We start from the raw sequence: 14,850 nt of genomic DNA on the forward strand, positions 1-14,850 counted from the left end.
ATCAAAATACGTAACATTTTTAAGGTTGCACTTATTTATAATGCATTATTTTTTATTTCTATGTATATGAATGTTTTAGTATTTTATATATAAAATGCTAAAACATTAATTATATAAATAAATGTACAATAGATTTAATGTAAATAAATGTTTGATGCAACCTATAAACATTAATTGTTTAAAAAGCAACCTATAAAATGTTACTAATTTTTGAATATTTCAATTCACATAATTATAATCACAATTATAATAATACATATTCTATTACTTTTGTTGTTGCTGTTTTAAATAGCCCACATTTCTATGGGTAATTCGTACTGAGAAATGAAATGTCATTCAACCTCATATTTTATTCATAAGGAATTTAAAAGGCATTGTTGATTCATTATGAACGGCTCATAATGCACTCTCCGCTGTCCAATCCGGGAACACCATTACAGCTTCAGTCTCACTCTTCAGTGCATTTCCAGTTCAACTCAATCATACAAGTGTGTTCACTCGCAGCCACTCGTTGCCATCAAATAGCAGTTAGTGATGGAATCAGCCCGGGTCATAAACGATATGTTTTAGCTCTGCACTGCCGAGGTGGCGCTAACAGGAGATAAGAGGCGTCTAATAGCGGCAATAATGATGAGTCTTCTGGAATAGCGCTCCCTGAAGTAAAAGCTAAATCTGTCTGATGATGTTGATATGTCTCTTATATAACACAGCGCCTCTTCATTGCTGGCTGATTGTGTTATTGTCCGAGTAATCAGCATTGTTGTATTTATGAGAAGAACCTTTTTTAGGAGAGAGAGAGAGAGAGAGAGAGAGAGAGAGAGAGAGAGAGAGAGAAGTGAGTTATGGTTATCTCAAAAGAAAGTGTCTCTCAAAAGGGCAAGTGATATAAAAGATTATTTCTTAATGGAGAAAACGGCTGGTATTCACGCTCACTGATCAGAAGTGATGCAGTTGCTCTGAAAAACCATCCGACCCTGGCAGCGGCGTTAATCGTTTCTCAAATCTGACTGTGGCAAGCTGTTTAGAACGCTCTGGAAAATATACTATATAATATTAAGATGAATTGTTCTTTTTATTGTACAAGAATATTTGTCATATTAAGTTAACACACAAATGGCAGGTCTGTCATTATTTACTCATCCTCATGATTTTCACACCCATATTAATTTATGCTGTGTAACACAAAAGATGAATATCCTGGCCACCCCTTTTTATATAATAAAGTGAATAAATACTGGTGTTTTCAAGCTCAAAAATTACAAAACCACATTACTGTAGTGGCTACAAGTTCGATTCAGCCATAAAAATATGAAGTATTTAACTGACAAAATTATTTGGCAAAAAAAGGCAAACCGCTTCAGGTTTTATTTTACTATGCAAAGTAATATTTCTTTTTTAAAGCCGACAGGAAAAAGCATAAACTGACTACAACATAATCCGTTATTATTATTTAATTGGTTCTCTCTTGTTTTTGCATGTGTTCATAATTTATTTGTATGACAGCCAAAAATTATATCTGAAGCACAATTTTCACGTGTCAATTTTCCTAGGCCAGACATCACTTTTGGCCACTACTGTATTCAAAGATTCATACGAGAAGTGATTATTTACACTCATTAATGTTTTATTTTTAATTTACTGTAGTCATTTTCTTAATTTAGTAATTTTATTTGTAATTTAGTAGTCTATTGTTTTTGTTGGTGAAGTCAGTTCAGTGTTGATTCAGTTCCATTGTAAAGATCGTCAATTATTAAATGAGTTCATTTCATCTATAAAACAGTTCTGCAAAACATGATGTCATCGTCCAGCTCAGTTCAGTTCTCATACAACAGCGTCAGTGCAGTCAGATCAATAATGTTGTTGACTATTAAGTTTCCCCAAGCCAGAGGAACCCAAACTCCATCAGGTGATAGACTGGAGAAAGAAACTTTTGGGAGAACCCATCTGAGGGCTCAGTTCTCCTCTGGCCAGCGGACAAACACTGTGTGATTATGATTCAGGCTGGATCTGTTATGAATTACAGAGATGAACCCAAGCGCAGACAGGATGCTTGACACACAGTTTATTAAAGGACACAACTAGGGAAAACAAAACCCACGAGGGGGCAAAACATGGAAAGGACAACGAGTGACTAAACTAGACTAAGACTAGATGATAAACAAACAGCAAATACGGAATCAGAACTTTCTCTATACACTTGACAGGATACTCACAAGTAGGGGTGTCCCCGACTAAGGATTTTCATAGTCGAATCAGATTCGTCAAGTCCTGCCTATAGTCGACTAATAGTCGAATCATGTGTGTGGTGTTGGGGAGGGGGCGGGGCTTTAACATTTTAAAGCCGCGATCTACAGAACATCACACAAAGATATAGAAGAAAATGTATAAAAACATTTTGGATCAATAAAACTAAGAAATTACATAAATAACTGCAGAAAGGCCACACTGCAGATAGGATTTGCTAAATCGGCTGAATTGCCTGTACGAGCATGCTCTAGGCCTACAGCGCAACATCGATGCACTGAAAAATAATCAAGAATTAAGAACACAATATACATTTATAATAAATAAAAATACAAAACGAAATAAGTCAGAATCAAGTCACAAGAAGCAGAACAAATGTGTGCAAAATGCCTAAAGTGCAGGGGAACAAATATTCAAAACACAAGTCACAAATAGGCTAGTTAAATTAGATCACCCTGAGTGATCAATTAATAAAATAAAAATAAATAAATTATTAACATAACGAAACTATGGCCAGGATTGTCAACTTTGTCTTTTTAACTGCAGAAACAACAATAAACGCTAAGCTGGAGCGGCAGTCTTTTTAGCTAAACGTGTTCACAGTATCCAAAAATCAAATTAGAACCGGCTGAAATGTTTTGAAATCCCTTGTACCCATACCTGATCGAAAAAACAAAATCCAGTCTTTCACTCGGCCTGTGTCCGTTTGAGTCTTTTCAAATTGTGTGCGCGGATAAAATACATTCTAAAACGCTTAATGTGAAAAACGCTTAACGGCTTTGTCCTAAAACTGTTATATTAAAAGATCAAATTCTGTACACACCTTATTAATAAAGCATACTATATAGCCTACAGAAAAGCAGATGAGCCCAGAATATGAACGCAACGCGTTTTATTATAGGCTACGTTAAGCATTTTCCTCCCATAGAAAACGGTTAAAGAAAAAGCTTTACGTGACTTGAGTTGCGTTGCGTTCATATTCTGGGTTCATCTGCTTATCTGCACATAGAATGGTTTCTTAAGGTGTGTAGCCTACTGTGTACATACATTAAGCACGTAAAAGTGCCATTTAAGCGTTTTAAAAGCTTTTTTCACGTTAAGCGTTTTAGAACGTCCCGAGGAAAACCAACCTGTTAACGTTGGCCGGCAGAAGTGCGATCATGGTTTTCCTGATGCTAAATCCAGCCTTGGAGAATATCCTTTCTGATGGTGTGCATCTTTAGATTTTCTTATCCCAGACATTTTTAAAGATTTAAATCCCTGCCGACAAGACGCTCCTCTGTCGGTCACGGATCGAAAGTGAAACTTAAATCTGTCACGGGGTGTTTGGAGTTATTCACGCTGCACGCACGTTAAAAAACATTTATTAAAAGCTTCTTTCTTTGCACATTTTTATTGACAGCATTATCATAATAGGCTGTATATTAACGTATTGACAGAAAACCAGTAGTTCTATGTGAAATCAGACATTGAGCACACTCATATAGCCAAAATGACATAATCCTCGTTTAATAACACATCTGCGAAGATTCGACCGTGAGATTGGTAGTCGAATCAGGCTCCTCCTATCGAAGCATCGAATCTTCGACTATTCGGGGTCACCCCTACTCACAAGGAATGATAAAGGTAAGTTAATGAACCGGCACAGGACAGCAAACACAAGGGGATTAAATGGGAGAAACTGATGATGACAGCAGGTGACACAGATGAAACAATAATGGCTAACGAGGAGAACAAGGGGGCGGGGTTAAGTAACGAGACAACACAAGCACATGGCCCAAACAAAAGGCCATGTGCTTGCACACAAAACATGGGTCTGTCATGATCCTGCCTCAAGACTAGAGAAAATCAAGGACACGAGGGCAGAATCATGACCGCATCAGAATTCAGATCGGGATCATTCAAATATTCATCCAGGTGCTTTTGCTTGGAGATCAGCTTCATCACGCTGGTGTGGAGCTGAAGCTGGTCATAGGGTCTGTGTGGAGGAGCTGTCTGCTTCTCGTGGTCTTTGCTGAGGATCTGTGATGATGGCTGTCATGTCCCCCTTCACAGGGGATTGTAGTAGACACGCTCTCTGCTGACATTCAGGGCTGGGGTTTGGTCGTGTCTACGTCCACCATCTGTATAAAAGCAATAAAGAGTCGGATAGACTAATATTAGCGTAGATGCCATTCTTCTTTCAATGTAACAACAAGTACATCAGGTGTTATAGGAAGTGTTCCTGGTTTCAGTTGACCTACTTTATGCAGCCTAACAATTTATGCAGCCTAACTTGACTGATTTGAATAATAGAAATCATGGGCGTCAGTTTGGTTTGAAATGTGCTGGGGACAGAGACTCATTCGGAAGTGCATTTTCAAAAGTGCTGGGTACAATAATGACACATTCATTTTTTTTTCCTTTCGCGCAGGTCATGTTTACTTTGGGTTTAATTGGTCGTACAATGAGATCTGATATGTTGTTACTGTAATGGTCCAGTGGCAGAATTTTGGCCAAGCGTGTCAGAGGTAATGGGTTCTAATCCGCACTCGAATAGCACTCGCACTCCCCTCATAAAAACCGATAATGTTTATCAGTGGTTGTATATCAAGCAGGGACGCGTTTGTTTGCATTTTGTTTTGCGATTTCACCGGAACGAATAGAGAATCTCCGCAACGGATTGAAGCGCGCGTCCGAGTGAAGACATTGCCACAACACATGTTAGCGCTAGATCGCCTCTTATTTAACAAACAAATGAAACGAATGCTCTGCTAGTTAACTGGAGATGTTTTACTTGTATTGGTACATCCGTACCGCGAGATGTTTCAAAAGTGGTGGGGACAAAATCGACCCTGGCAAATAGTGGTGGGGACATGTCCCCCCCCCGTAAATGATGCCTATGATAGAAATTGATAGCGTGTTAAAGTGTATACCAGTTGGTCTGTGTGATCTAGAAACCTTATGCGCATGAGAAACAAGCCATCTTTCGAATTTTGTGTTTGAACTTGTAGGCCTGTATATTTCCATGGCATCGCTGTTGAAGAGTAACTAGCTGGTGAAGTGGATTTATTTATTGCAGAGTTAACGGAAGTTATCATGAGCATTGAAGCGGATGTCATAATTAATGTCAGTAGACCAGGAAGATTTTAAAACGAGTCGTTCATTTATAAATCCGTAAGATCTTACCTTCATGCTGTGGAAATACAAACCAGTAGACCGAACACAACAGGTGTGGCGCTGAACTGGGGCGGGCTACAGAAGGTCTATACATTCATTTACCAATATATACCACTAAATCCACCGTTAGAAGGAAAATTAAAACAAAAATACCCAAAATTCTCATCCATGACATTTTGCTTTATGCAAAAAGTGAAGAATTTGGAAGAATATCCTGGCTGCTCTTTCCTTTATAATAAAATATCAATGGGGACTGGTGTTGTCAAGCTCCAAAATGACAAAAACAACTTCAAATTAGCATTGAAGTTGGTCAGTATGACTTGATGTTCAGGATGAAGTCATTATGTATTCGGTCCTTAATGTTCCCTTTCACTAATGTTTTGAAAAACAGGCTAAAAAAGTCATATGGGCTTCAAAAATGACAAGTTCTTGTGATTTAAACATATTGCAACCACCATGTTTGACTTATCAGTCTGTTTGTCAATGTTATCGGAAACACTTTATTTTAAGGTGCTTGTAATAAGCAGTAATTAACAGTTAATAAGACACTTATAAGACCTTATAAGATGCATATAAGATGCATATAAGCATTAACTAATGATAATAAATAAATTAAATTAAATAATAAATTTCTCAAGTATCAATACATTGCACTTTTAGAACAGCCGAACAAACATAAATGGTAACACAAACTCCCAGTCACTTAAAAATTGACCTTCCCAAGAGGGAGTAGTTTCCCTGATCTCTTCAGGGCCTGGACCTTTAATTAACCCTTATATGAAGTAGTTAATGCTTATATGCATCTTATAAGGTGTCTTATTAACTGTTAATTAATGCTTATTACAAGTACCTTAAAATAAAGTGTTACCATGTTATCATATGGCTTCATGAATCCTTCATGAGGACTTTTTATTATATTTGCATGTTTTTTTGTCACTTTTGAGCTTGGCAGCTCCAGTCACCATTTAGTTTCACTATATGGAACAAAGCGTCCAGTGTGTTTCCACAGAAGGGAAGAAAGTCATCCAGGTGACATGATATGAGGGTGAGTAAATGTATGAGAATTGTGGAAAAACATTCAGCACATTAGTTTGTCTGGGTCACAGACAGCAATGATTGTTTATTCAGTGCGGGCAGTGCTGCTAGGGATCATGGGAGCAGATGTACTCATTAAACATGTATCGTAACGTGTCTTTTACATCAGTCAGTCAGAATCACAATGAGGCAAATCTCCACGGTGGCCGTCTGGATGTCTTTTCAATGCTAAGCCTGTAGTAACGCTGGCTTAATGTAGTCTAATAGTATCCAAGCAAGCTGAAGTAATACTAATGCGTGTTTGTAGACTCCCATCGGCCAGGAGAGTTGAGCGCTGTAAGATGCCATTAGTAAAAGAAACCAGAGATTAAAGCCCTGTTCGAATGGGACTAGTTTTTCCAGAGGAGGTGGATTTTTGTGATTTTAAACTCGTCCGGACACGTTTGTTTTTGTCAAACAGTCACAGTAAAAATTACCAAGCAAGTTGCCTTTAGTTTTTTTGATAATGGTTTGGAATATCTGTGACTGATATATTTTTTCTTAACTCTTCTTTTAATTTTAAAAGAAAAGGGTAGTTAGCAAGTCAATTTTTCTTACCCCATTGGTAGGTGTTTCGTCTTGTCTTAAGCATAAACTCATTTTGATCAATTTTTTAAAAATATCTTATAGAGGAATTATGCTATTTTACATCTTCATCTTCCTTTAGTGTGTAATGTTGCTGTTTGAGCATGAAAAAGTCCCTCCAAAGGCAGTTATTCTCCATATCAGTGTCAGTGTTTCTGAACTCCCTGAAACGCCTCCATTGTAGTCTTGAGTTTTGTTCCGGGAACGAACACGTCACAATATTCCTCATTTAAATAATTCATACGCAGAATAAAGAGGCTGGTTGAGTTAGTTAGTAGTGTGTTGAAACTGGTGGTTATGGTAAGGGGCGGGACATTTCCCAAACAGTCTCGAAGCGCTCGACCAATCACAACACACTGATTCAGCCGACCAATCAGAGCACAGTGTGCTTTTCTAAAGGCGGGGCTTCATAGAGACAGGAACTAAACTACCAGACTGGGAAGAGACGAGCTGCAACAATGGAGAATATGGGGAAAATAATGTGTTTTTTGAACATTCAAGAATGAAAACCTATTCTAGTAGAGCCCAAAAACAAAATCAAGGGCATATTAGGTCATTTTTAAGGCATTTGGCTTCTCAAGTAAATGTATCTTGATTTAAGAATGTTTAGATATTTGTACAGAAAACACTGAGTAAGAAAATCATTTTTTTTGCAGTGTGCAGAGATCATCCATATCAGTACATGTAATCCTAGCTTCATAATTGCTTAGAAAACAAATCTAGTCCGAACGAGAGATGTGTAGGAGGAAAAAATGAATGTCTGAAAAAAAAGATGAAAGGCCAATGATATAAATAATGTACTGAGGTAAGTGATGATCTCAGTGAAAAGGAGAGAGAGAAATAGTCACTATCAACGCAAATGATGTAACAAGGAATGAATAAAGCGGAGGACAGAGAAAAAGAGGTGGATGAAAGAGAAATAGGTGTAATGATAATGGTAAGGTAAGGGATTATGGGTGAGAAGTGGAATGAGAGAGATAAAGATAAGATGAGAATGCCGGCTGTGGATTGGCTGAGGAGATCAAAGCTGCGGGCTTAACCAGCTCAAACCCCCCCCGGGCACATCGTCACATTCTCATCCGAGGAACGGAGAAACCGGGGACTTGAGGAGGTGTGAATGGGACCGGAGGAGTGCAGATTGTAGATTATGTAATGTTGTAGAGGTTTTGTGTGGAGTGTTGCTGAAAGGAGAGATGCTGAAGACATGTGAGTTTTCTAATTACAGGTTTCTAGAAGAGAATGAAAAGAAAGAATGAGGATGCAGGCGTGACGTAACACAATATAAACCTGAGCTTAAAGGGCTAGTAACATTTGACATCGTCGACTTTCCCTCATATGACTCCAATCCCTGTCGCCCGTGGAACACAAAAGGAGAAGTTTAGCAGGATGTCCTGGCTGCTCTTTTCAATACAATGAAAGTGAATGAGGACTGAGGCTGTTGACCTCCAAAAATGACATTCAAATTACTTTATTTGCACTTAATTCCAAATCATCCAAATGCCATCTGAGATCTAACAGACGATTTTTAAAGAAATTAATACTTTTATTCAGCAGGGACACATTAAATTGATCACAATTAACAGTAAAGAAATTCATAAAATTTCTATTCCACATAAATGCTGTTCTTTTAATCAAAGAATCCTGCAATAAGAAATGTATATCACGGTTTCCACAAAAATATGAAGCAGCACAACGGTTTTCAACATTGGTCATAATCAGAAATGTTTCTTGAGCAGCAAATCAGCATATTAGAATGATTTCTGAAGGATCATGTGACACTGAAGACTGCAGGACAGGAATAAATGAAATAGAAAAAAATTGTTCAATTATATTAATATTTCACAATATTACTGATTTACTGTATTTTTAATGCAGCCTTGATGAGCATAAGACTTCTTTAAAAAATATACCGCCTCCAAACTTTTGAACAGTAGTGTACGTTTAAATATGGTGCTTTGAGATAAATCGTTATTGTCGTAAAGTTATTGTATGGCTTCAGATTACTTTTAGTATAGTGTACAATTTGCATAGACTACTTTTTAATAATGTGTTGACATTTCTCCCCAGTCTCTATTTACTCTCAATGGGTCTCATTCATGAAACATTCGTAAATATACGAGTAGATATGCGAGTGATTTGCGCGTAAAGAGACCTTCCCGAAAACTCATCTCCTGATTCACAAATACTTCGTAATCGTCAGATGTGATAGTGAAATGTGTGTGTTAATGAATTCCAATCAGTCGTAAATGGGACGCTCATTCTCAATTACCATAAATCCCGCCCATTAAATCCGACTGACAACTATATATGGGCATCATATTATGACACCAAACGAAGGATTTCAACGTGTCTTCTCAAAAACGAACGAAAAAGAAAAATTTCTCAGATGCAGAAATCGAAGTTTTATTATCAGAAGTTCATTCAAAACACCACATTTTATTTTCAAGCTTAGGCTACATAGTGGCGTATCAGGTCCTAAAAAATGCAAGCTTGGCAGCATATTACAGATGCAGTTACTGGAGTTTCATCTGTTAATCAAACAGTCCCAGAATTGAGAAGAAAAACCGTATGTAATTACTATATATAATATTTTTTCAAAATGCTGTGTAAATATGTAACCGATTAAGGTGAATTAAAATGCAGCCTAGTTATTAATGAGCAAAAAGTTTGGATGTTAAACTCACTATTTACGCGTGGCTGGGAGCAGGTGTAGATTTCTTTCGTACCAACTAACATTTGGAAAATACGAACATTTTAATGAATCCGAAAATTTACGCCAGAACCACTTTACACACGATTTACACAAAAATCCGTTCTGCTCGTGTTTCATGAATGAGACCCAATGTCGGCCTGATATCTTCTTTTCTGTTCCATGTTTAGAATGACATGATGGAGAGTAAATTATGACAAAACCTTCATTATTAGGTGAACTATCCATTTAACTCAGGCTGAGCGAAGTCAGGCTGTGTTGCTTGGCTGGATTCCTTTCTATTGCATTTGAATTTCCCTTATAGTGTAATGAGACTCTAACTGGTCCAATAAGGGCATCAGCCTGACTCAGCTGGATTGTAATGGCCTGGAAGGTCCTCGTGAGAACGGAACGTCTTTAATTCAATTCTAAAGCTGCTGTAATTGCTTGTTTTCCAGTCTCACTGAAAACAGAACCTCAAATTCATCCACCTGCAGTTTCCTGGAATAAGATGCACCTGTGGCACTGCATACACACACACACAATCACACATTTTCACAAACTCAAACTCAATTTCAAAGTATTATCTCAGAACAAGGCTGTCTGGTCGTATACACACAAGCACACATGATAACACACAAAAGCACACCCAAAATCAATTTCAAAATACATTTTTTTTTTCTATTTCATCTGATGCACTCACAATAACACATCCACTCGCTCAAAGTCATTCTGTAAAGCGCTGTGGAACATGTCCTGTCAAAAATAACCATTGAACTGAAAATAACACAAACTGCCTCTGAAAAGACGGTAAAAGTCTCCGAAAATCACATGTGCTTTGAGTCTCAGATGGGTTTGAGCTACAGTATTGACTAGGCCTGTCATGATTCTTACATAAAGATACAATGAAAATATCATTAATAATGACAATAATAATAGGGATGTGCACGTGAAGATAGTAAGGAGAGATGACTGACAGAACAATGTCTGAGGAAGTCATTGACATATCTTATCTTGTGAAATGTGTGGTCAGTACCTCCTCTCCCTTTACACAGAGCATTCGTGATCGCGAATTGGAAAGTAAAAGTGAAAAAGCGAGCGTGCATTCAAAAGTGATTTCAATACCCCGTATATTGATATCAGCTTCCCGATACCCGCAAATTACAAACAACATAATTGCGAGAAAACACAAAAGCATTGAAGAAAAAAAATCGTATTATTTTTCCATCACCATGTCCCTTTAGGGCCTCCGTAGAATGCGTCATTTCCTTTCCGAACATAGTATTTGGCTTCCGGCACATCCCTACTAATAATAAACATTATGTTAACAATATAATATTATAAATTATTGTATAATAATTATGCACTTTGAAAGCACCAAAGTGGTCTAAACCATAGATATGTATACATAGATCCCGCACATTCGACAGCTCCAGACACGTACCTCAGACAGTGAGAATCAGTGATGCCACAACATCACACAACTTCTGTTTGTTCCCCCCAAAAAATGGGATTAACCTTTCACATGCTGGTGAGAATGTGTTGATTTGTGTTTTTATATGTATTAACTCAATATTACAGGTTTTTATGGTACGCTTTAATGTTTTTACTTTTACTATGGTGATTTTTTAATGTCGTGTTAGCTGATGCCTTTGTCTTGTGTTGTGATAGTTGAGCAAAACCATCTGCTGAAGTCTATATGTTGATATAGATATCCATTCATGCGGTTGCAAACGCTCAGTCAACTTGCTTTGATCGTTCCAATATGGCAGACGGCTTACGTATAGCGCCCCATAGACACATAATCTATGTATATATATATATATATATATATATATTTGGTCCATACGCTGTAAAAAAAAGATATTTCAAAATTGTAAATAAAACAACGATTATTGGAGTGTTTTACAAAAAAATAACTTAGTTCTTCAAAATTTCACATTTACTGTTACTTGCTGTTCCATTGTAATTATTTGTGAAATTTTAGAACATTTCTGTGAATTATTATTATTAGGGCTGTCAAACGATTAATCGCGATTAATCGCATGCAAAATAAAAGTTTGTGTTTACATAATATATGTGTGTGTACTGTGTATAATTATTTTTAATACATAAATACCCACACATGGATGTATATACTGTATATAGACTGAATGTAGCCTATATATAATGTATATTTTATATAAATATAAACATTTTATATATAAATAACATATTTTTCTTAAATATATACATGTGTGCATTTATATACAAAATAATTATACACAGTACACACACATACATTATGTAAACACAAACTTTTATTTTGGATGCGATTAATCGTGATTAATCGTTTGACAGCCCTAATTATTATTATTATTATTTGTTTTTAATATATCCTACAAGTGTACGACTTGATAGCAAATACTCCACTTCACATCAACAACATCAAACGCTGTTCTCACGTCAAACCTGCTCCATATTTTATACTTTTATAGTGTTATTTTATTTATTTATTTTGTGTATAGTGTTTTTTTATGTTAAATTTAATTGATTTTTTTTTCTTTTTGGAGCTGGATAGCCGCAACTATTAAAATATCTATGAGAAGATTCTTCCAAATGTCTACTTCCTCCAGAAATACCTATTAATGGCATATGGGTTAATAAAGATATGACGGGGAGTAAATAATAACAGCAGATAATTGCCTTGTTGACTGGTTTCACTAATTGTTAGTAACATTGACAGGATCCGCCCGGCTCCTCCTCACACCAATCCCGTCCTCGGGATCTTTCCGTTAGCCGCTCTGACTCCACTTCAACCCCTCCCCCAAATTCCCAGCTGCTGCGCTCACCCCATATACAGAAGCGTTCTTTCCCAGCTCACTTCCCATGATTCCCAGTCACCTCCAGTCAGCCCTCATGTTTCAGTCATTCAGTCCAGTCAGAGCAGAACTGGACATGCTCGTTTAACACCAGACAAGCCTTTGATATACAACACACTAGGACGGACATGGAGAAGTCCCACCACAAGAGTTTAGACAGTCCTGGAAAGACGGATAAGTGTAGTGTTCACATTGGCACATCCGGATTTAATCAGTCTTTTGTGGGCAACGGAAAAGGATTATTTAGAAGCCACTGTGATCATCTCCACCCTGTCACTTTGTACTATGGATCTGGGATTTAATCAGATTCGGACTGCAATAGTCTGTGCATTTCAAGAAAACGCGGATGTGACAAACTGTGTGTAAGCATCACTGTACAATGTGCCCAGGTTTAAATGAGTGCGTATAATAGCAAGAATGCTCGGCTTAGATGAACTCAACTTTTTTGACGTCCTCTCATTATGTGTCTTCTGTCCCATTAGCCACCAGTTCGGCCCACCTGGAGGACTTGGCCTATTTGGATGAGCAGAGACACGCGCCCCTGCGCACCTCCCTGCGGATGCCCCGCCAGAACTCGTCCTCGGGACGCTCCGGGCAGGACCTGCGAGGTGAGCATCGGCCTGTCTAGTGTGTCCAGTCGCTTAGCTTTGATTTATATCACCCTGATCCTGTGCATGGATGCCAACTCGCAAATATATTTGGTTTGATGTCAAAAAATTGTCCACAGACCAGCGTTTAGCCTCATTCTCTCATTCTTCTGGCGCCGCTGTTCTTCCTCTGTCCCGATGCGAGTGTGTGTGGTGAAGGCAGGGCTGCGTCTCTGTCTCTGTGCGTTACTGTCTGTGTGTCTGAGACGCTGCGTTTAACCTCGTAGGATTTATGTATTTTAATTGCATGTAAAATTTGGATTACACAGTTTTAACATAAACATAATATGATGCATATTTGTCAGTCATACATAAATGAAACTATTTCTGTAATAGTACTAATAAACTGGAAGTATTTGAAATACACAATAACCAGCTTTATATATTTATCATCAATAAATCCAACTTGTTTCAATCTCATACATGTTAACTAACTGAATATTTCTTGTTTCACAGTTCTTAATTCTTTACGTTTTTACAATGAACGGATTTATGCTGATTCTAATAATTTAGGGTCCAATTCTCACTATTAACTAACTTTTGCCTCAATAAACTCCTAATTACTGCTTATTAATAGTTATTAAGGCAGTTGTTAAGTTGAGGTATTGGGTGATTAAGCGATGTAGAATATGTTCATGCAGAATAATGCATTAGTACGTGCTTTATAAGTACTAATAAACCGCTAATATTCTAGTAATATGCATGCTAATAAGCAACTAGTTAATAGTGAGAATTGAACCCGAAACTAAAGTGTTACAGATTCTTTAAATAAAGTCAAATAGATGCAATTTAATAAGGGTTCAAATAAACTATGACATGATGTTTTTAGAGTGCAGAAATCTTACCCGTTTAATTTATGTATAAATTACAAATATGCTTCGCATTACATTTATTAGTTCATTTATGTTAAAACTGTGTAATCCAAATGGATGGACATTTTTATATCGTCACTGTGGGGCGGTAACCTCATACTGTTAAAGACAGTACTGGCTGTGACTCGACGACAAATGCTAAGACACTCTTCTCCACTCCTCAAATACATAAAACATTACTGTTTTTTACTAATATATATATATATTTCTTAAGTAAAGAAAACGCTGCACTGTACAAACTGTATGCCGCACTTCATTCACGATTTACGAGGTTTGACAGGTCAGGAGGATCCAATGAAGTTACGAGGTTAAATCACAAGCTCTTTTTAATACTTTTCATTGGTTAAGCTTTTGCAAAACCCACAGAAAGATGTGAAGGCTGACCAGTAGTTGATTTATGAAAAGTAATAAAAATGACGAAATATGGAGATACAAGGTTTCTGCCCTACAGCAACAATATGCAATTTAAGTCCATAAATCTTAAATTTAGGGGCTAAATATGTTTTGAGTGCTAAACATGCTCGTGTAAAGAGAGTAGAAACTGATTTAACAGACTCTGTTGATGTCCACTGGGCGAGGAGGACACATCTCAGCACACACACTTTATCTTCATCAGCTAATGAGGAATCCAGGGCCTTGGCGTGACCTCGAATCCTCTGTTTCCCCAGACGCACACACACACTCACACACACACACACACACACACACACACACACACA

General features: G+C 37.3%; 1 protein-coding gene across 10 annotated transcripts in view; it reads left to right on the forward strand.

The window, feature by feature from the left end:
• Window positions 1-14,850, forward strand: part of tanc2b (tetratricopeptide repeat, ankyrin repeat and coiled-coil containing 2b) — a 144,385-nt gene that overhangs the window by 94,274 nt on the left and 35,261 nt on the right. For all 10 annotated transcript variants that reach the window (XM_056246053.1, XM_056246056.1, XM_056246054.1 and 7 more), the window contains one exon: window positions 13,095-13,220. In XM_056246053.1, coding sequence (XP_056102028.1) covers window positions 13,095-13,220 — 126 coding nt within the window. The remainder of the gene's footprint in view (window positions 1-13,094; window positions 13,221-14,850) is intronic.

Source organism: Rhinichthys klamathensis, unplaced genomic scaffold (genome assembly GCF_029890125.1).
Source record: "Rhinichthys klamathensis goyatoka isolate OS25496 unplaced genomic scaffold, OSU_Roscu_1.1 h1tg000035l_1, whole genome shotgun sequence".
Lineage (NCBI taxonomy): Eukaryota > Metazoa > Chordata > Actinopteri > Cypriniformes > Leuciscidae > Rhinichthys > Rhinichthys klamathensis.